General features: G+C 45.8%; 1 protein-coding gene across 1 annotated transcript; it reads right to left on the bottom strand.

Moving 5' to 3' along the window:
- Nucleotides 1–4107: 4107 nt before the first annotated feature.
- THEM6 (thioesterase superfamily member 6) lies at nucleotides 4108–21983 on the bottom strand. Its single transcript, XM_081205232.1, has 2 exons — nucleotides 21184–21983; nucleotides 4108–6388 (listed from the first exon to the last, which is right to left on the bottom strand). The coding sequence occupies exons 1-2, from the start codon at nucleotides 21691–21693 to the stop codon at nucleotides 6275–6277; spliced, it is 624 nt and encodes a 207-aa protein (XP_081061358.1). The 5' UTR covers nucleotides 21694–21983; the 3' UTR covers nucleotides 4108–6274.
- Between the last annotated feature and the right edge of the window lie 1657 nt (nucleotides 21984–23640).

Genomic DNA, 23640 nt, shown 5'->3' with positions numbered 1-23640 from the left:
ATGAATAGGGTGAGCCTGTGACCTGGCTCAGGAACTAAGTATTTACCCAGGCTCCCCAGGGTATCCAATCAAGTAAGCATTAATAGGTAACCTGCCAGACAGGAGGTAAACAACGCACTCAGATTTCTGTTGTAGACCGCCCTTTCTGTGATGTATGTTTGATATTTCTGGGGGTGGTCTTGGACTCCAGGGCTGGCAATTTAAAATGTCTATATAAGGGCTGGCACACCTTTGTTCGGGGTTGTCCTCCTCCTGCGTGTGAAGGGGGCACCCTGTTGCAACAGTTTAATAAAGATAAGGCTTACTAGCTGCTTTGCTTCTCAATATTCTCTGGTTGGCCTCTCTTATTTTCTCTGACCGATGGCAAACCTGTAAAGGACTCTATAAGGGCTCTTGTGTCCCCCATAAGGGAATAAGGGCAGATTTTCGTTTATTACAGCAGTTATTCTTGCTGCCTCAAGCGTGTCGTTCTCACCCTCTGCTAAGCTTTCTTTTATAACTGTCCTTTTGGTAGTCCCAGCTCTTCCTCCGGTGTCTAATGACAGAAGTATGTGCATTTAAATCCACCAAAGAAACAGAGGATTAAGCTTTGTGAAAGAGCATTTGCACATTTGTGGACCAACCTTCTATTTGCATTGCTTGGTCTGACAGACCGCCCCACCTGCAAGAGCTCAGGTGAGGGCAGTGAACATTTGTGGGTGCAGAAAAGCTTCCTTGTTAGGAAGTTTATTTATTGGGACTTCAACTTTTGCAGCTGTTGTTGAAGTTCTCGGTGCAAAACAACAAAGCAAGGGACCAGGGCCGGATTGAGGTTTGGTGCGGCCCTCAGCTACTGAAGGTAATGGGGCCCTTTCTATGTCCAGCTGTCCTTTGTCAACAACAAATTGTAGCTGTTTTTTTGTGTTGAATATATGCTATGTGGTCATTTATGGACCTAATAGGTATCTAAAGCCATTTGTACATAATAAAATACGTATTTTATCAAAGTAATTGTTGAACTGAAATACAATTAAGAAGAAGTATATTAATAGTGAAATACAATTAAGAAGGAGTATATTAATAGTGAAATAATTATTAAACTCTAACTTAAAATGATTGGGGGTCCATCACTTACATCATAGGAGCCTACACAACACAAAACACGGTTGCTTGTATGTAGGTTTTATTTTATCTGGTTTTTATCTTATATTTTGGAGATGTACATCTAGTTTCCCCCCCTTTTAATTTTTTTGGGGGCCTTTAGGCACCAGGCAAAAACGTTCCTTTTTAACCAGGCCTTTGGTTGATGCCCTTGTAAAATTTGGGTTTTTTGGGGGGGCGTTATTGGGTTGTTGTTTTTGATTCTATATTTTGTGGTTTTATATTTTGATTTTGTTCTGTGAACTGCCTTGAGACCTCCAGGTATAGGGTGGTATATAAATTCAAATAATAATAATAATAATAATAATAATAATAATAATAATAATAATAATAATAATAATTTCTGCAGCATCCTGCACTAACTGCAGTTTCCAGATCAAATACAGTGGAAACCCCACTAAGAGCACATTGGAAATGCAGGGTGTGTTTCTGGACTCACCCAAACAACCAATTTATTGAGCATTTATCCTGCTCTGCTTCAGGTGGGACTACGCCTTTGCTGCGCATCTGTTTGCTTGCGGTTATGGGCAGGTTATACAACATTGAGCATTCATCCTTATTTCCTTGTGCTGTGTTTATACATCTTCCCACATATGATGTTATCTGTTCCTCTCACGCTTCTCAGGGCATTTCAGTCACTTTCCCAGCTGCAGAAAAGTCCTTTGAAAAAGCGGATTTGTTGCACTAAGCCGACACAACCCACTTCAGTGACGCAAAACTAATTTTCCAGTTGTGCGCTTGAATCATTCCTGCAAAAGCACCTTTTGCTCATTCCTAGAAACCCCTGTTGGGAGGTTCATGCAGGAACTCAATAATCCTGGCTCTTCACGTTTAGGCTGTGTCTACATGAGTACAGTGGTACCTCAGGTTACATACGCTTCAGGTTACAGACTCCGCTAACCCAGAAATAGTGCTTCAGGTTAAGAACTTTGCTTCAGGTTGAGAACAGAAATCATGCTCTGGCGGCACGGCAGCAGCAGGAGGCCCCATTAGCTAAAGTGGTGCTTCAGGTTAAGAACAGTTTCAGGTTAAGAATGGACCTCTGGAACGAATTAAGTACTTAACCCGAGGTACCACTGTAGCTTCAAATGCAGCGAGGTCTTTTTCTCCTGCCGCATCTCACGTTGCCTTTGCGCATTCCTGTGCATGCCAGAGAGGGAGCGCAGAGGTCTCTGGCATTCAAACTGCGGCTGCGAGTTTCTCCCTCTAGTGGTTATTGGGCTGCAAAGCGAAGCACTCACCCCTCCTAAAGAACGCAGGTAGCTTAGGCAGCGTGTTCTCCAAGTTATCATCGCAATCAAATTAATGCAGCACCATGGGGCTTTGCAGAGGCAGTCTGAGCCACACTTTCTCTCCAAAAACTCTCCTTGCCTGCCCTATTAATTTACTCCATTTAGACCATGGGTAGGCAAACTAAGGCCCGGGGGCCAATTCCGGCCCAATCACCTTCTAAATCCAGCCCACGGACGGTCCGGGAATTAGCGTGTTTTTACATGAGTAGACTCTGTGCGTTTATTTAGCATGCATCTCTGGGTTATTTGTGGGGCATAGGAATTTGTTCAATCCCCCCCCCAAATATAGTCCGGCCCCCCACATGGTCTGTGGGACGGTGGACCGGCCCCCTGCTGAAAAAGTTTGCTGACCCCTGAACTAAGGCATGGGTAGGCAAACTAAGACCCAGGGGCTGGATCTGGCCCAATCACCTTCTAAATCCAGCCCACGGACAGTCCGGGAATCAGTGTGTTTTTGCATGAGTAGAATGTGTGCTTTTATTTAAAATGCAATGACAGCCCTCTCTCCACCTGTGTTTCCCCAGTAACCAGGACTCGGAGGCCTACGGTCGCCATCTGCGGAGGCAAAGAATAAAAATTACAGCTAGTAGGCACTTGTTATTTATTTTAATTGGTGTACCCCACTTCTCACCACTTGAGTCTCAAAGCAGTCTCCTTTCCATCTATTGCCACAAATGGTCTATTTCCCTTCTAAAGCCACCCAAGCTATCCTATGGTTGCGAATTCCGTACAGTGGTGAAGCTAGCTTCACCGGTGCCCGGAGCGGCGGCCGTGCCGTGCACCTGGTGGGGGGGGAGCGTCTCCACCCCCATCGTTCTGCCTGGCTCCAAGGGCCTTCTGGCGGTTCCCTCCAAGGTCCAGCTCCAAGGGCCTTCTGGCGGTTCCCTCACTACAAGAAGCCAAGTTACAAGAATCAGGCAGAGGGCCTTCTCGGTAGTGGCACCCACCCTGTGGAACGCCCTCCCACCAGATGTCAAAGAGCAAAACAAGTTCCAGACTTTTAGAAGACATCTGAAGGCAGCCCTGTTTAGGGAAGCTTTTAATGTTTGGTGCATTACTGTACAGTGTTACCTCGCAAGACGAATGCCTCGCAAGACAAAAAACTCGCTAGACGAAAGGGTTTTTTGAGCTGCTTCGCAAGACGATTTTCCCTATGGGCTTGCTTCGCAAGACGGAAATGTCTTGCAAGTTTGTTTCCTTTTTCTTAACACCGTTAATACAGTTGCGACTTGACTTCGAGGAGCAACTCATAGAACGCGGTGTGGTAGCCTTTTTTGAGGTTTTTAAAGACTTTGGTGATTTTTGAAGCTTTTCCAAAACTTTCCCGACACCGTGCTTCGCAAGACGAAAAAAATCGCAAGGCGACAAAACTCGCGGAACGAATTAATTTCGTCTTGCGAGGCACCACTGTATTTTAATATTTTGTTGGAAGCCGCCCAGAGTATGTAACCTGAGGTACCACTGTACAAGGTTGGACTCCACTCCAGATTCGTTCCAATCCTCTTTTAAAGCCACCCACGCCGGGGGCCCCATCACTGCATCCTATGGGAGGGAGTTCCATAGTTTAACTCCACAAACCTGATGAGAACCAAAAAGGCGCATTGTGCAAATGGATGAAACATGGTCAAATTTGCCCCAGAAACCCCCCAAAATAGGAACAAAGAAGACAAACACGGTAGCACCAGCCCATATTTATTTAGCTGCATTTATGTTACATGTAAAATTTACCACTGTTCGTTGAAGGTACCACAGTAGGAGGGGGACTGGCAAGGAACATTTTTTAAAATGGAATACTTTTTTGTGGGGAGATCTCAGGTCATTTGCAAGTCAATTGAAGATATGCTTGGGAAAACATGCCTGAAGTTGTATTTTCTAACTCAGCTGTACCAAACTGTGTTCCCTAGCCTTGCTCCAAGCTCCCATCAGCCCCCAGCCAACATGGCGGCTGGTCAGGAGTAATGGGGAGTTATAGCGCAATATCTGCAGGGCAACATTAGCCATCCTTGGTGTAACTTGATGCCTAACTTTCACCTGCCCACATAAATCTATGCAGGTGAGACTGGTCCAACTGCAATTTCACCCCTCTCCTCCCAAACATGGCTCCCTCTGTGGTCAGTATGGAATTGATTAAATTGTGCGGGAACTGGTACCCAATTTTTATCATGTTCCTTTCTGTTTTCCTCCTGCTGCCGGGCTGCAAGCTCTCGCTTCAAGACTGCAAACTGCCTCAAATGGAAAAAAGCAACGTATCAGTGCAAAAGAAAATAAGTTAAATAAATAAGACTTGAAGACAGTGCTGATTCCCTCCTGTGCAAAATGGTTGATCTTTCTATTCCACTGGATTAACTTTTTTAAAAAAACAACCCCTTTTGAAAACCACCAATCAATCTTCAGCACCGAATAATTAAATACAGTAACAATAAAGAACATACAACAATTTTTCCTCAAAGCTATTTTAAACCGCGCTGGTTTCCTCCTGGTTCACCAGAAGTACGGGGAAAAAAATCTCTCTGGAACAGAAGAACCATGTAGAATGAAATAAGTCTGTGCCTGTTTTGTAAATTTGGTGCTGTGAACATCAAACCCTGATTGTCTCTGCTGTATTAAATGGGTGCTAGCTCATGCAAGGCTGTGGGAATCGGATGTGCTACATGGAATCCCCTTTCAGCTAAGCCAGGCTTCCTCAACCTTGGCCCTCCAGATGTTCTGAGACTACAATTCCCATCATCCCTGACCACTGGTCCTGCTAGCTAGGGATCATGGGAGTTGTAGTCCCAAAACATCTGGAGGGCTGAGTTAGAGGAAGCCTGAGCTAAGTCCTAATACTGGAATGTCCCCCACTTCAAGGAAAATCAGCTGGCCACGGGTGGGGCCTGCCTGGAACAACTCTTTCTGCTAGGAGGCCTACAAGACCTTCCAGCAGAAAGAGTTGAAGGTCTTGTGTGGTCCACCTGGACTCTGATGGATGTACACCTGTTTCCATTAAACACTGGAGGGATGTGGAACCTGTGGCCTTCCAGATCTTGTTTGGAGCTCCAACTCCCATCCGCCCCAGCCACAATGGCCTGGGATGATGGGAGATGTAGTCCCAGGAACATCTGGAGGGCCACAGGTCCCCCACCTCCGATTTCAAGCATTTGCATGAAGCCAGCCGTGTGCGAATGAGCAATGGCAGCAGATTCGTCACAGTAGATCGGGATAGCCAAAATGCTCTGCAGATGTTGTGGACTCCAACCCTCATCAGCCTGGCCAACGAGGCGTGCTTTAGTTCAACAACATCTGGAGAGCAACATCACTGGCTCCAGTTTGTAAGCAGACGACAACCCAGGCTTCCCCGCAAGACTTAGGTTGCCCGTTTATACTTTGGTTTCTGCAGAGCCCTGGATCTGTGGTGATCTCAAATCAAGACGTCAACTGGGTTCCCCTTTCTTAGACCCAAAACACATCTCTCCTAAGTTTTCTGGGCTGTGATGGTCATCACAGAACTATCAGGGCTGGCTTTCGTAAACAAGAACAGGTTAAGAACAGGGGGACGGCATTCCTGTTCTCAAGTAATGCCCAGTGGATAAGGACAGGATCGCGACTAAATCCAGTGCTATACTACAGTTGGGTTGGCGTGACCTTATTTCCCTGTGTATGGCTGCTGACAGGGTGGAACCACAAGATTGCTCCGCATGGTCCCAATCCTTTGGGGCTGACTATCAAATTGGCTGGCTTTGTTGTTGCTGCGGTGCAAGAACTTTATATTTCTCACGGTAGCTGAAAAGGGGAGTCTTAATAATCCTCAGCGATTCCGAAGGAAGGATCCTGCACTGAGGTCATAACGAGTTTGAGGTATCCCATTACTCTTCCTTGTTGTTTTCCTGCAAATTGCTCTCTGCCCGTAACTTTTGGCTGTTGACTTCATTGTATTTCAACCAGTGTAGTATTTCCTCAGGAAGTTCAGGGGACTCCACCTATAAGAGCAGAGAAAGAAGGGGATATTATGCCATATACCGTATTTTTCGCTCTATAACACGCACCAGACCATAACATGCACGTAGTTTTTAGAGGAGGAAAACAAGAAAAAAAAATATTCTGAACGAAACAGTGGATGTATGATTTTTGTGGTTCATGCTGTGGCCACAGACATGTGATCTGACAGTGAGTTTGGAGTAGCCCAATGCAAAAATCCTGAGGATCCATGTGGATCCATGCTTTGTAACCACGTTTTTGCACCACTGCGACCCTAGGCAACAGTGGGTGTGTGATTTTTTGGGTGCAAGATGTAGCCATGGACATGCTATGTGATCTGAGGGTGAATTTGGGGTGACCCAGTGCAAAAATCCTGAGGATCCATGTGGATCCGTGCTTTGCAACCACGTTTTAAGTGGGGAGGGAAGGTAAAGCAAGGGACAAGGAGCACGCATGGGGTGTGTGGAGAAGGATGCTGCTAATAATGCTATTTAGCGAGCTGAGTGGGGAGGAGAGAGGGACAGAGAGCCTGCTTGCTTTAAAGGAGCCAACTGGACAGGAGCCGCTTAAAGACCTCACCTGGAGTACTGTGTCCAGTTCTGGGCACCACAGTTCAAGAAGGACACTGACAAACTGGAACGTGTCCAGAGGAGGGCAACCAAAATGGTCAAAGGCCTGGAAACGATGCCTTATGAGGAACGGCTAAGGGAGCTGGGCATGTTTAGCCTGGAGAAGAGGAGGTTAAGGGGTGATATGATAGCCATGTTCAAATATATAAAAGGATGTCACATAGAGGAGGGAGAAAGGTTGTTTTCTGCTGCTCCAGAGAAGCGGACGCGGAGCAATGGATCCAAACTACAAGAAAGAAGATTCCACCTAAACATTAGCAAGAACTTCCTGACAGTAAGAGCTGTTCGACAGTGGAATTTGCTGCCAAGGAGTGTGGTGGAGTCTCCTACTTTGGAGGTCTTTAAGCAGAGGCTTGACAACCATATGTCAGGAGTGCTCTGATGGTGTTTCCTGCTTGGCAGGGGGTTGGACTCGATGGCCCTTGTGGTCTCTTCCAACTCTAGGATTCTATGATTCTATGAATAAGGTTCTTGCACCGCTTACACTCCCGCTTTGCTCCTTTAAAGCAAGCAGGCTCTCTGTCCCTCTCTCCTCCCCACTCAGCGGCTCTTCTCCCGCTTTGCTGTTTCAAAGCGAGCCACGGAGGAGGGAAGGAAGGAGAACCATGGATCCTCTGCTCACGACTGCAGCAGATCCCCCTGCCATCCGTAGGCATTCCCTCCATAAGAAGAAGAAGAAGAGAAGAGTTTGGATTTGATATCCCGCCTTTCACTCCCCTTCAGGAGTCTCAAAGCGGCTAACAATCTCCTTTCCCTTCCTCCCCCACAACAAACACTCTGTGAGGTGAGTGGGGCTGAGAGACTTCAAAGAAGTGTGACTGGCCCAAGGTCACCCAGCAGCTGCATGTGGAGGAGCGGAGACGCGAACCCGGTTTCCCAGATTACGTGACTACTGCTCTTAACCACTACACGCACAGACATTTCCCCTTACTTTTTAGGAGGAAAAAAGTGAGTGTTATGGTGCAAAAAATATGGTATATAACATCTTCATGATCTCCCTAAGGTTATAGCGTGCTGTGAATTTACCTCCTTGAAACTAGCAAAAATGCATAAAAGAGGGCCACCGATTTGTTGGAGATGTAAAATAGATGTGGAGTCATACTACCAGACATGGTGGACTTGTGCAATCATTAGGGAATTCTGGGATAATATCTATAATGAATTTAAGAAATTAACCAGACTTACCTTTAACCCCCTCCCCCCCCCCAAGATCTTTATTTTAGGCATTTTACCATTAGAAATTAAGAAAGACATAAGACCGCTGTTCGTGTATGCCCCCACAGAAGCAAGAATTCTTGTGGCAAGGAAGTGGAAAAACAAAATAGTAACGACAATTACAGATTGGCAGATACTCATGTTAGAATATTTACAACTAGCAAAACTGACGGGAAGAGTTAGAGGAGTATTGAACCAGAAAATATTTGGAGAATGGAGAATATTTAAGGATTATGTAAGATCATATTGTACCAACCACACCATATTAGCAGAACTTGAGTGATACTTGTAAACACAACAAATACCGTTTGTGGAATAGACGGGAACAATATTAAAGAATATAAAACTGTGTGGAAAAAACGAAAGTATAAACAGTACAATGAGAATTCATAGCTGTCAACTTTTCCCTTTTCTTGCGAGGAATCCTATTCGGAATAAGGGAATTTCCCTTAAAAAAGGGAAACGTTGACAGCCAAGTCTTTTTTATTTAAGTGTTTAATTAAGTATTAATTAGGAAGAATAAGGGGTTTTTTATGTACGTAAATTTGCTTTTTCTATTCTTTTCTCTTAATTGTTTTTTCTTTAATTTTCTTTTTGTAGTATGAGATTGTAAATTCTTTGTATAAGTGTGTAATTTAAATTAATAGAGATAAAAAAAGAGCAGAGAAAGATGAACTAGGCCTAGGGGGCAAGGGGTGGCGGAATCCAATATGAATCCGAGGAACAAAAGCTGGTTTTCATGTGGGAAAAAAAGAAAAAGCAATCCAGTTCTCAAAATCTGATTTCTAAATGTGAAAAAAGAGCCAAGTTTGGTTGCGTAATGATGCTAACCATGTGGGACGGGGACATAGATTTCCCCTGGATCTGGCCGTTGTACTGGAGGCGAGGGGTTTTCTCAGGTTTGGGGAAACCCTTTACAGCTTCCACAGGTCCAGGAAATGGATCACAACTTGCCTGTCTATTTAATAATAATAATAATAATAATAATAATAATAATAATAATAATAATAATTTATACCCCGCTCTCCCCGGCCAGAGCCGGGCTCAGGGCGGCTAACACCAGTAAAAAACATGGTAGGGGAAAAAAACCACCCAATTTAAAATACAGGCTAAAATGCAATTTAAAATACAGCCTCATTTTAAAAGTAGCCGATAAATCAAGACCATAAGGGGAGGGAAAACATAATGGTCAGACTGAGTCCAAACCAAAGGCCAGGCAGAACAGCTCTGTCTTGCAGGCCCTGCAGAAAGCTGTCAAGTCCAGCAGGGCCCTAGTCTTTCGTGACAGAGCGTTCCATCAAGTCGGGGCCAGTGCTGAAAAGGCCCTGGCCCTAGTTGAGACCAATGTAACTACCTTGTGACCTGGGACCTCCAAAATGTTATTATTTGTGGACCTAAAGGTCCTCCGCAGAGCGTACCAGGATTTGGCCAATGTTGTCAGACGTAGTTATAAATACAGATACTTAAAATAATGCAGATTTGGAACTCTATCTGTTTGTTCGCTTAAAGGAGGCAGATTTCCAGGGGGGCGCCGAGTAATTTTTTTCTGGAAACGTGGCAAGAGGCCATATAAGTTTGGGAACCTCTCTCTAACCACTGCACCACCGCAGCCACTCACTAATTTTTGCAACTCACTGCCGTTCCGCTCAAGATTTTCTCCCTTATATACCTGCCAGCTAACAGATCACTTCAAGAAACTGACAAGGCAGCCTTGAGTCCACCAACATTTTAAGTATGAAAGTGAGAGCTGGATCATAAAGAAGGCTGATCGCTGAAGAATGGATGCTTTTGAATTCTGGTGCTGGAGGAGACTCTTGAGAGTCCCATGGACTGCAAGAAGATCCAACCTCTCCATTCTGAAGGAAATCAGCCCTGAGTGCTCACTGGAAGGACAGATCCTGAAGCTGAGGCTCCAAGACTTTGGCCACCTCAGGAGAAGAGAAGACTCTCTGGAAAAGACCCTGATGTTGGGAAAGATGGAGGGCACAAGGAGAAGGGGACGACAGAGGACGAGATGGTGGGACAATGTTCTCGAAGCTACTAACATGAGTTTGACCAAACTGCGGGAGGCAGTGGAAGACAGGAGTGCCTGGCGTGCTCTGGTCCATGGGGTCACGAAGAGTCGGACACGACTAAACGACTAAACAACAACAACAAAAACTGTTTGCTGTTTCTATAATCCTATGTTGCAGATTCCTGTCAATCCACTGGGACACAGCAACTCACATATGGGTAGAACAGGGACATGCGCATGAGAGTGAGCATGCAATGGTATTCTCCCCTGAGCATCTTCCAAGAACCTTATTAATGCAATTTCTCCTTGCCAGAAGCTCTGTAAATTACATTGCTGGCTCATTTGTTAACTACTGGTGATTAGAAGGTTGTTTGTCTTCTCCTATGTATTCTGCTTTTCTGCTCATGGTGATATCAGGGAGCTCACGGTTTGTCCCTGACATGCTAGCTTTCTAGGTGAAAGGCATTCACGGGTGGCGGAATTTTAATATTTAATTATACAGGGTTTACGCAATGCTTCGTCGTCAAAAGCAGAGGTCAGCAAAAGAACATTTTTCATGTATGGAATAACGGCGGCCAGAATTTTAGCAGCAAGAAATTGGAAAAACACCGAAGATTGGCAGATCCTAATGGTAGAATATCTGCAGCTGGCGAAAGCAAAAGGAAGAGTAAGAGGCCAGCCAAAACAAAAAGTCTATAAGGATTGGAGAATCTTTAAAAAACTATGGACTAAAAGGAAACATCTTGGCAGAATTAGACTGGTCCCTGTATTGTATAAATAGAAGTTCGTAGGGAGGTAAAAAGAAACTATATAAGAAATATGTAACTGTGCGGTATAAAGTAATGGATAAAGTACAGTGAGATTAATTGGAAGTCATTTTTAATTTTCTTCTCTATAAGTTTTATAATTGTTTTCAGTACCAGGAGTATATATGATGATAGTTATATTAATCTTGTTGTATCTTATAGTGTGGTGGTTTGTTTGATTCTTCTGTTATTTGTTTGTTTGATTGTATGTTTGTTTACTTGTTTGTCCGTCTGTTTTTTCATAATTGTATTTATTTTAAATACACACACACACACACACACACACACACACAGGTCGGCAACCTAAGGCCCATGGGCCGGAAGCGGCCCCTGAGCTGCCCGTTCAGTGAGTCCCCGCGTGCTGCACTAAACTGTTGCAGCGTGGCACGGGGGCTCTCTTACGCGGCTCCGGAAATCACTTCTGTGCATGCCCAGACACTGGAAATCGCATCTACGCACGTCCGCAGCACCGGAAATCGCTTCTGCACATGCCCAGATGCCAAAAATTGCTCCTGCGCAGGCACGATTTCCAAGGTCTGGGCATGCGCAGAAGCAATTTCCGGTGTCACGCTCGTCGGCCCGGCTCACGGAGGATCTCCACGGGAGTGATCCGGCCTTTGCCCAGTAAGCCTTGTCGACCCCTGATCAAAACCTCTAAGATGTTACACAAAACGTAATAAGTGCGTTATAAATGCTGATGGAATCAGGTGTCAAGGACACGCTTCCCTGAAAATGTTCCAATTAAAAATCAGCCGCTGTTCCGGTTTGTGAATGTTCTTTGGAATCCAAACATCCGACGGGGCTTCTGATTGGCTGTGGGAGCCTCCTGCAGCCAATCGGAAGCTGCGCTTTGGTTTCCGAACGTTTTGGAAGTCGAACAGACTTCCGGAATGGATTCCATTCGACTTCCTTAAATATTTTTTTTTTAAAAAAATTAACATATAAAACACATACATATACATTTACACAATACACATACACAACACACTACCTAATTTTCATAACATAAAACATTACTACATTACTCTATATAATACATTACTACATTACTCTATATAATACCTACCTATACTGTACATTTTAACATACCTACACACCTACCCCACACAGACACCCACCAAGTGACTTGACTTCCAGCCGTTCCTGTTACGCTACTTTATTTTTCCAACTAGCTTAAACGCATTTCATTATTTCCTTAATCTCTTCTTAACTTTACTCTCCTTTCACTCTAATCCTTTTCTGGATTCACTCAGTATCTGTCAGAAATTCTACTTTTTCCACACAAATTTTGATGTATTCCTTAAAGATAGCCCACTCCTTATTCACTTTTTGTACCATATCTCCTCTTATACTCCCTGTTAGTTCGGCAATATGGAAGTATTCCATCATTTTAGATAACCAGTCTGTTTTAGTTGGGACGCTGCTGCTTTTCCAATTTTTGGCAATCAATAACCTTGCTGCTGTAGTTGCATACATAAATATTCTGTTCGACTTCCAAGATACGACTGTATACATTAAAAAAAAGGCCAGCAGGATTTTGGCATGTTTGGATCCTAATGGCGCAGCTGCGTTTGTCATAGTGGGTATAATTATGGCCTCTCTACCCTTCCCATTGGGGATGGGTATCCAAATGTGATTTTGCTTTTAAACACAGTGTAAGGTAGTCTCTGGGACGCGGGTGGCGCTGTGGGCTAAAGCCTCAGCGCCTAGGGCTTGCCGATCGAAAGGTCGGCGGTTCGAATCCCCGCGGCGGGGTGCGCTCCCGCTGCTCGGTCCCAGCGCCTGCCAACCTAGCAGTTCGAAAGCACCCCCGGGTGCAAGTAGATAAATAGGTACCGCTTACCAGCGGGAAGGTAAACGGCGTTCCGTGTGCTGCGCTGGCTCGCCAGATGCAGCTTTGTCACGCTGGCCACGTGACCCGGAAGTGTCTCCGGACAGCGCTGGCCCCCGGCCAATAGATGTGAGATGGGCGCACAAACCCCAGAGTCTGTCAAGACTGGCCCGTTCGGGCAGGGGTACCTTTAAGGTAGTCTCTAGGGACACGGGTGGCGCTGTGGGTTAAACTACAGAGCCTAGGACTTGCCGACTGGAAGGTCGGCGGTGAGAAACCTGAGACGAGGTGAGGTCCCTGCTCCTGCTCACTGTAGAGGAATCAGCACAAAGTGTTTCCATAGTTTTATCCATGGAACTCCCTGCCACAAGGGACAATGCTGGCCACCAGAATTTGAAAGAGGGCTAGACAAATTCACAGAGAAGAATTCTTCTTATTTCCCCATGCATGTTGAATTGTCTGAGGAGATCGATGGAAACCTTAAATTAGACAGTCCGGCCCGGCTCAGCTGAATTTGCTCGCACATGCCTTACGAATTGGTGGCATGAGATTTCCATAGATTAACCTCCTCTTGTTTACCCTGAACCTTATTTCATTCCATTTATGACTCCCGTTCCATAAAATATCTGGAGGCAGTTTCGCAATAAAAAGCATCAGCAGTAAAAGATAATTACCCGGTTCCACAATTAGAACAATTAAGAATGCTTTCATATGTAAAAATAAAAGTAGTTTAGAATCCAGTTCGGAAGCCAACCGAGATAAAGATCTTCCAGCATTCAGATTTGCCAGAGGCCGGAGGCGGCAAGGCTCCTGAATAAGAGTGGTTGGAAGTCACAGGAGGAGAGAAAATGCTTTTGTGCTTGAATCCTGCTTGCAGGTTTCCTTTTGGGGCAGTGTGAGAACAGGATCATAGAGAGTCCACCGCCTTCCAATGGGGTGGGTAAAGGTAAAGGGACCCCTGACCATTAGGTCCAGTCGTGGCCAACTCTGGGGTTGCAGCGTTCATCTCGCTTTATTGGCCGAGGGAGCCGGCGTACAGCTTCTGGGTCATGTGGCCAGCAGGACTAAGCCGCTTCTGGCAAACCACAGCAGCGCACGGAAACGCCGTTTACCTTCTCGCTGGAGCGATACATATTTATCTACTTGCACTTTGACATCGTTTCGAACTGCTAGGTTGGCAGGAGCAGGGACCGAGCTGCATCCAGGGAAAAATCAGTCTCACACCAAGATAGGTTCCGAAATATGGCTGCTCCTAGGGCTATGGCAGCTCCTCGGGCTAATGCAGCACAGCTTTTATTGTGTGAAATAGCAAGATACAAGCCAAGGAAAGATACAAAATACAAGCCAAGCAATTTGTTCTAGCCAGCAGATAAAGACCTTCGTAAACCGTGCGAGCGATCAGGCCATGCTACGTTAGCCAATCATATAGGACAGCACGAGCTGTTCACGCGCTATTCATGCTCCAAGGATGCTTCTAGCTATGAGATCACCCTGCAACAATAAGAACTTTGCTCATGCTCTCATGTACAAGCAATCATTTTCCCACATGTCCTCTTTTCTTATTATATTGTTAGAGGAAAAAAGAGGGACCATTAGTACACTTCATTGCCTAAGCGTCTACACTGTGCAACATAAATTCCTCTTGTAACCCCTGTGGTGGGCCGTGGTCGGTACCACCATGCAGTGCATTGGGAAATCAAAGAGGGTATGCATTGAATGCAACAACACACCATAATGAAGCCAACAATACATGCAATTACAATCAATAATATTTTTCTTAACCATAATCCATTAGGCAACCAAGAAGACAACCACTCCCATGGATCAAAACCTTCAGGTGGATTCAAAGGATTATGAGCTATCATTTGTTCCATATAATCAATAGTAGCAGAGATATTGGTCGATTGATCAGTTATATACATACAATAATGAGAATGAATTAAGGCATAAATTCTACCTTTAGAGGCAAAGATTACATTTAAAGCATAAAAAGTGTATAAAACAACTTCTCTTATTTCTGACATTTCTGTGTTAATCATTTTTAAAGCCAAGATAGTAGAATTAAACAAGGCTTCAGTGCAATTTGCCAATCTATGCAAATCACGGTAATTCATCCCTACACCTAAAGAGGGAAAAGGGATCTAGAAATGGCTGTTCCTGTATAATGAGAAATAGGTGATTATACTTCCCTTCTGTTACGCAAACAAACCTCTGGGAGCTTATCTATTTTATATATCAGGGGTATCACTATTTCTGCAACAACAAAACACAGATGATAAACTTATACGATTGTCCTTCATATTATTGCTAATCTTAAATGAAGCATTTATTGGAATGCTAGAATATCACCACCCAAAAAAGGCTGAAAGCTTTGAGAAGCTTTTTAAAATCATTTTTCTCAGCAACTAAAGGGCACTAGCCAAGCATATACCGCTTGCTGTAACTAAAAAGATTGCAACAAGGTCGAGAACAGAGCCCATTGTCTTCCCAGGCCCTGTTAAAGAACCACATTGCAACCCGCTCTCTGTCCGGGAACCATGCCAAAGCACAAAAATGAAACAACTGGAACACACTAAAATCCCCTCACCCCCTCCCTTGCCAAGAGTCCACAATAGTTCCAAGACAGCCCTCTGTACATGCTCAGGGGAACACATCATAAGGCAGGACTCCTGAGGGAGGAGAAAAAAAGAAGAGATCTGGGGGGGTAAAATCCAAGCGATGCCAATCCAGCGAGGGCATCCTTCAAAGCCAGGCTCACTTCCCAAACAAGAGGCAGCAAAACTGTAATGATGTTTGGTGGTTGAAGTGGCTTCCCAGGGAAAAGGGGGGCCAATGCAGTAGGGATGAAGATGGCCTTTCAACGTGCCAGGAAACACTGGAACAGCTGTGGAAGGTGACTTTATCCATTGCAGAGGTGACTGTGATCTTGTCTGCTGGATCCTTATGTCCTTTAAGGGCAGAAAATAGTGGAAACAGAGTGGAGGTGGGCAAGTCCAAATAACTCTTTATCCGATTCAGCTGTCCAAGAATTCGTTGTAAATCCACCAGTTTAACATGATCAGGGAACTGTAGTTGAGGCGTAACTGGAAAGGCTGCAGATGCTGTCAGCTTGTGTCCCAGGTACGTAATAGGTAAGGTCCGCTGGATTTTTTCTTTAGCCACTGTCAATCCAACAGGTTGTAGCCTTTGCAGGAATTTGGGACACGGCGGAGGACCAAGCCGTGGCTAGCAGGCCGTGGTTGGCAGTGCCCACTGACTGGCAGGCTTTAAGCATATCAGCAATGGCTATATTTGATGTTGCCATTAGAAGGTGCAGCGTTTGCTTACAGTTCTCATTTGCAAGCTGGCGTACAGTCAGTTCTTGTGCTGCCAGGTCCTGAACTTGCCGCTTGAAGGTATTGTACAAGCGATCAACAAATTGTCCATAGGGCTTTGCAAGGCCCTGTCTGATGCTTCCCCATCGGCCATTGCGCTCAGTTTTGTCATCAGGGACAGAGGCCAAAGCCTCTTGGGCAGCAGTTGTAGTGGCCTCCCAATACTGAGGTTGGAGAGTTAGCTGTTGGGCAGCAGTAAGAAAATTGCCTCCTCCCGTCAGCCCATCGAGGACATCAGCTTGGGTTAACATGACGGGGGCTGGGGGTGGGGCGGCACCAGCAGCCAAAGCAGCCAAAGCAGCCTGATGATTAGCCAATGCTACATTATTAAGATTATTCCGAATCCCATCAACACGACGTTGGCAGGCCCAGTGCCAAGCTTGTATAAACAAAATCATTTGATGAGGCTGCATTACAGTGCGGGCCAACAGCTTAACATCCTCTGGTATCAAATTTTGTTGAAAAATAGTGCCAAACAAGCCCAGGGTGTAAGGAGATTGTAAACCATTGTCCTTGACAGAGGAATGCAGTTCCTTTATGAATCTCAAATCAAACTGTTCGTGCCGGGCTGGGCCTCCCCCTGGCGCGGCAGGAGCAATCACAGGGAAGAGATTAGGAGTTGTACAGTCAAAACCCAACAATGGGGCAGCGGCACGGAGAGATTCTTGGAGAGGAGTAGTAACAGCGGTGCCAAGGGCCTTGGGCGCAGGAGTTGGAAGAGTGGGGGGTGCTGAATGCGAAGATTCTTGGAGAGGAGTAGTAACGGGAGGTGCAGGAAGTGAAGAATGCGGAGAATGCAGGGAAGGGAGGACAGGAGGAGCCGAAGGGAAAATGTCCGGCGGTTTAGGAGGTAGGTTTGAGGCAGGCAAAACAGGTACCTGAAGGGCGGGCGAAGAAGCTGTCGCAGCAGCCAGAAGAATGTTTGAAGGAGTTAAACACGACATAGCTTTGTAGACGTTACTCCAGGCATGCAAAACCTTGACATCAATTTGGGGATGATTTTGAAAGAAGTGTCCAATTTTTTTCCAATCATCTAACTGCCAATTTCCGTCCTGGGGGAACCACGGGCAGTGAATGTCCAGGGCTTTTATAAGGGACTTAAGGTCAGCTTTCCGAACAGCAAGGTTGTTACTGGCCAAAAGGAATTTAAGGTCTTTATAAAAATTTTTCTGTGGTGCAGAGAGAGATTTTCCCATGATTGCAAAGTTGCAAAAAGAGCAGGGAGCACTTACCGAGGGATCCTTAGGAGGATGAGAGAGAGGCGCCTTTTTGCCCTGTCCGGGCGAAGATAAGTGCTGATAAGTCCGTAACGTAGTCCAGAATCACATTCACACGGGAGCTTTCACCAGGGATCCACTACGTGGATGAACGACGCGTCTGCAGCCCTTGCGGGGCGAGGTGAGAGCTGAACGTTGTAAAACAGCATGAAATCCGAAAGAAATCACACGGGAGCACTCACCAGGGATCCACTACGTGGATGAACGACGTGTTGGTGAGTGCTGAATAATGAAAAACAACGTGAAGTCCGAAGGCAGTCACACGGGGCACCAAATGTCGAGTTGCAGCTCGGCATCCAGGGAAAAATCAGTCTCACACCATGAGGGGTTCCGAAATATGGCTGCTCCTAGGGCAAATATGGCAGCTCCTAGGGCTAATGCAGCACAGCTTTTATTGTGTGAAATAGCAAGATACAAGCCAAGGAAAGATACAAAATACAAGCCAAGCAATTTGTTCTAGCCAGCAGATAAAGACCTTCGTAAACCGTGCGAGCGATCAGGCCATGCTACGTTAGCCAATCATATAGGACAGCACGAGCTGTTCACGCGCTATTCATGCTCCAAGGATGCTTCTAGCTATGAGATCACCCTGCAACAATAAGAACTTTGCTCATGCTCTCATGTACAAGCAATCATTTTCCCACACCGAGCAACGGGAGCTCACCCCATCACGGGGATTCAAACTGCCAACCTTCTGATCGGCAAGTCCTAGGCTCTGTGGTTTAACCCCCAGTGCCCCCCGTGTCCCTAGAGACTACCTTACACTGTGTTTAAAACCAAAATCACATTTGGATAAAAACTGTTTCTCAGGCGACTAGTCCTAGTCTTTATAACCCTGTACCTTCTTCCAGAAGGCAGAAGCTGAAAGAGATAATTTCCGGGGTGCGCACTATCCTGCGCTACCTCTGCAGCTTCCTTATGGCACCTGGAAGTGTAGATTTGATCCAAGGTGGGAAGAGTGCACCCAGTTATTCTCTCCGCAGTCTTTACAACCCTGGGCAGCATATGTCGGAGGTTATGGAGTTATGCAGTGCTTTTTTCTAAAAAAATGTTTAGGGGTACTCTCATTTTCCTACTCATATTGAAATACTGCCTCTCAATGAGGCCAAACTTACTGGATTCACAAAATGTTTAGGGGTATGCGTACCCTTGCATCCCACCAGAAAAAAGCAGTGGAGTTCTGTGACCCCCTCAGCCAAGGATATAAGTAACTCTAGAATCTTTAGAAAACATCTGTACAGTGGTACCTCGGGTTAAGTACTTAATTCGATCCAGAGGTCTGTTCTTAACCTGAAGCACCACTTTAGCTAATGGGGCCTCCTGCTGCTGTTGTGCCGCCGGAGCACGATTTCTGTTCTCATCCTGAAGCAAAGTTCTTAACCCGAGGTAATATTTCAGGGTTAGGGAATCCTGAAGCGTATGTAACCTGAGGTACCACTGTATAGCTTTATACAGTAATGAAGCCAGGCAAAAGCATTCACCTTTAACCAGGCCTTTGGTCGACCAAACGCCCCTTGTTAAATGTGTTGGGGAAGGGGAGAGTTATCAGGCTGCTTTTATTTTATGTATTTTGTGTTTTTATACTGTGCTTTTATCCTGTGAACTGCACCTGACACCTGCAGGCATAGGGCGGTGTACAAATTTAATAAATAATAACATTATGTTTTTATGTTAAGTTGGAAGCCGCCCAAAAGTGGCAATCTTTCGTAATATGGTGCTCTGTGGGAGGCCAAAATTTGGCACCTCAAAGGGATCTTCTGAATCATAGAAACGTACCGGCCGACATTTATCTGATGAAAATTGGGACATCCTATTCCATAATAATAATAATAATAAATTTATTATTTATAACCCGCCCGCCTCTGACGAGCCACTCTGGGTGGCTCCCAACGTATTTAATTTTTAATGTTTTCTTATGTTTTTATATAACAATATAGATTGTATTGTTTTCTCCTTGGCTCAAGGGTTGCATAATTCCATACCCTCCAATATTTTCTCTGATGAAAATAGGGACATCCTAAGGAAAAGCAGGGCATTCTGGGATCAGATCAGGAACCAGGACGGCTTCTGTAAATCCAGGACTGTCCCTGGAAAATAGGGACACCTAGAGGGCCTGTAAAAACCATTCCAACAGGCCTACTATTCCCCAAGTCTTCCTGAATAGTGAATTTCTAGGGGCCTGCAATATACTTCTTCAGGTGCACCAAAGAAGACCAAGCGGAGGAGCTTAAGAAATTAGGAATCTGCTGATTTCCCTACCATTGTAATGCACTGCTCCAGATGTTGTACGATTTCTAATCACACTTCCATTTCTTATAGATTGCACTGTATCGTATTGCAGTTTGCACTCCACAGAATCCCAAATTGCAATACAGTATAATTCAATATAAAAAACAAATGAAACAACGGAAATACTGTGGCAGAACTACTGCAAGGCGTTCTACGCAGGGCTGCCTCTGAAGACAGTTTGGAAACTTCAGCTGGTGCAGAATTCAGCAGCTGGGTTGCTCACCGGACTGGCAAGACGGTTTGAGCGTATTACACTGATCCTGGTCCGACTGTACTGGCTACCAATTAGTTTCTGGGCCCAATTCAAAGTGCTGGTTTTGACCTGTAAAGCCTTAAACGACTCAGGACCGCAATACCTCAAGGACCGCCTCTTTCCGTAATAACATACCCAGACCCTGAGATCATCTCTGAGGCCCTTCTTCGTGTGCTGCCTCCTCGTGAGGTCCAGAGGGTGGCAACATGAGAGCGGGGCCTTCTCTGCAGTGGCTCCCTGCCTGTGGAATGCTCTCTCCATTGAAGTTCACCTGACACCCTCATTATACACCTTTAGGCCTTAGGCAAAACATTCCTTTCTAACCAGGCCTTTGGTTGATCCGATTTACATCCTTTGCCTTTTTAAAATGTGTGTGTTTTTTAATGGGGGAGTGCTAGTGGGCTGTTTTTTTTCATTTTTATTAGGTATTTTATGGTTTTATATCTTGATCTTATTCTGTGAACTGCCCTGAGACCCCTGGGGGGAAAGGGTGGTATATAAATTCAGTAAGACAAACAAACAAACAAATAACGGTGCTAAATGTTTAGGTTTAGTGAATTATTAGGATCTGAAGAACAATTTTGCACCCACTCGGCCTGCCCTAGCCCTTGGGCGTAGCCAGGATTTCTTTTTCTTTTTTGGAGCGGGGTTTGCAGGATTTTGTTTGGGGGGCAGATCCACAAATATCACTGAAAAGCACCCCATTATCTGAGGTTCAGGGACGACGGACAGCAGGTCGGCGGTTCGAATCCCCGCGATGGGGTGAGCTCCCGTTGCTGGGTTCCAGCTCCTGCCAACCTAGCAGTTCGAAAGCACACCAGTGCAAGTAGATAAATAGGTACCACTCTGGCGGGAAGGTAAACAGCGTTTCCGTGCGCTGCTCTGGTTTGCCAGAAGCGGCTTAGTCGCTGTACGCCGGCTCCCTCGGCCAATAAAGCGAGATGAGCACCGCAACCCCAGAGTCCTCCGTGACTGGACCTAATGGTCCGGGGTCCCTCTACCTTTACCTGGGGTTCTGCCTCAACCCCAAAAGAAGCTCAGCAACTTTGGCTGCCCCCCAAGAACCCAAATCCGGGCTAAGCTCATTCCCCCGCCCGGTTCCGACTCACCTTCCTGCGGCAGAGGATCTCGACGGCTTGCGCGGGGCTGGCCCCCACCACGTGCAGCCGGACGTGGAGCACGGCGCACACGAATCCGTCCCGTGCGCGCACGAAGCGCTGCTCCAGGACGAAGGCGCGCGCGTCCCAGCCCAGCAGCCTGGTGCGCACGTCGAAGCGCTCGAGCAGGTGCAGCGAGCGGCGGTAGCGGCACGTCGAGGCGGCCAGCACCGTGTGCGCGCCTAAGCCCCGGACGGCGCGCAGCAGCCCGCAGCGGGTGAGGTGCGCCAGGCGCGCCAGGTCCGCCTCGCGCGGGTAGCGCGCGTTGTTCATGTGCACCAGGCAGTCGAGGTCCGACGGCAGCACCCGGCTGGCGAAGCTCTGCTCCTCCAGCAAGTCCCACACCGTGGGCAGCGCCCAGCGCGCGTACAGCAGCGTCACGGGCACCCGCAGCAGGTACCAGCCGTCCAGCAGGGCGAACAGGGCGGCCAAGGCCCCCAGAGCCCACGCCAGCTCCGCCATGGCGCAAAGGGAAGAGCTGGGCGCGCCGTCGAGGCGGTGCTTGCAGAGGACCCCTTGACGCGCGCGTGGGAAGCGGCGCTTGCAGCCGTCTTGCAAAGCCGGCGCCGGGGAGCGAAGGTCACCGGCACGGTTCCTCCTCCTCTTCCTTCTGCCGTCTTCCGCCCTCCTCCTCCATTGCGCACCGAGCCGCCTCTCCGGCTTCCTGCGCAGGTTCAGCGTCTTCCTCGGCCGGCCTTATGTAACGATGATGCTGCTTGCTCGCTTGCACGAGCCTTGCTGGACAGCTCCCCCTTGCGCGCCGCCAGCTCTCTGCAAAATCATTATTATTATTTTTTCAACAGTTAAATGCCATGCAAAGAGACACCTTCCAGGAATTTTATAATATGTGGAATTTATCATATGCCTTTTCTTGTGGTTCTGCTGTTTAGCCTTTTTTATTATTACGTATGTTGTTAATAGAAGGTGATTGTTTTACTACCCAGACCCTGAGATCACCTCTTTTTTAAAAAAATAATTTTTATTGATTTGCCAATAAAAACAGCCAGTCAACATATCCACATCATAATCCAATTAAAAACAAGAAACTAAAATTAAAAAAAGACTAAATTGTAATCCAAATTGTAATTATTGATTTTTCGGGAATCCCCAAAGTCTGGACCTCTGAAGCCTATCTCCAAATCTTCAGTCCTGCCTCTTCTCGTTATTTTCATGTTTTCCACCTTCTGGTCTTAACGCTTTAAAGTTCTCGACCCTGAGATCATCTTCTGAGGCCCTTCTTCATGTGCTGCCTCCTCGAGAGGTCCAGAGGGTGGCAACACAAGAGCAGGGCCTTCTCTGTGGTGGCTCCCTGTCTGTGGAATGCTCTCCCCAGGGAAGTTTGCCTGGAGCCTTCATTATACACCTTTACGCTCCAGGCAAAAGCGTTCCTTTTTAACCAGGCCTTTGGTTGACCTGATTGAAATCCTATACCCTTTTAAAATGTGGCTCTTTTGGGGGGAATGTTATTGGGTTATTGTTTTTATTCTTATTTTATATATTGCAATCTTTTCTGTGAACCGCCCTGAGACGCCTGGGTACAGGGAGGTATATAAATTCAACAAACAAATAATAAAAATAAATACTGATGATTCTTGTCATTGTTTTAACTGATGATTTGTTAATTGTTTTATATGATTTATGTTGTGATTGTGATGTGCTACGATGTTATCATTCATTGTATGTAAGCTGCTTTGTGACTCGTGTGAGTGAAAATCAGCATAGAAATAGAATCAACCAACCAGTTTATTACGGTCAGAATCCAGCAGTTAAAAAATAGCTAAAAATACAACAATTTACAAGATACAATAATTATTGGAACAAGCCAGAATAAGAGCAGGGAGACAAGAGTCGCTGAACAGCAGGTTAAAACAACTAGAATTATAAGTATTACTAAAGCACTCCTGTTGAAGACTGGGGAAGAAAAGTCATGTTTCTGAAACACAGGATTTCATAAACGGAATAGTAATTGTGCCTCTATAAGGTTTGCATGGAAATATAAGAATTGAAATGAAATGAAGAAACGTTGACCCTTTTCTTTAACAATGTTAATGACCAAAATCAAGACCTTGTTATATCAATAGCTCCATCTTCTCAGTGGAGAGGTTACATTAAGTAATATGTTTGAATGTTGAATGTGTTGTGTGTGTGTGTGTGTGACGATGGATACAGAACATAATGTGATCGACAGACGGGATTCTTTAAAAAACACTTTTATTTAAATCCCTAAAACAGCCAATTCTAACAAATAAGGTAGGCTAAAACAATGCTAACAGCATTGCAACAAGAAAGGGGCAAGTGCTGTAGAAGCAGAAAGATATTTATTTATTCGCAAACCGTTCTCAGTTTTCAAGCACCGCCTGTCTCCTGAATGATCCCTCTGACGCTGTACTTGAGGTGCTCAGACCCCAC

This window comes from Podarcis bocagei (genome assembly GCF_964188305.1).
Source record: "Podarcis bocagei genome assembly, chromosome: 8".
Lineage (NCBI taxonomy): Eukaryota > Metazoa > Chordata > Lepidosauria > Squamata > Lacertidae > Podarcis > Podarcis bocagei.
The sequence above is the reverse complement of the archived record's forward strand: the minus strand, read 5'-3'. Positions and strand labels throughout refer to the sequence as shown.

Bases quoted from the DNA above. Each gene is read 5' to 3' on its own strand.
- THEM6 (XM_081205232.1), bottom strand. From the start codon at position 21,693: ATGGCGGAGCTGGCGTGGGCTCTGGGGGCCTTGGCCGCCCTGTTCGCC. The intron at 6,389-21,183 runs GTGAGTCGGAAC...CTGCTCTTATAG, and splicing joins AGATCCTCTGCCGCAGGAAG to GTGGAGTCCCCTGAACTTCC.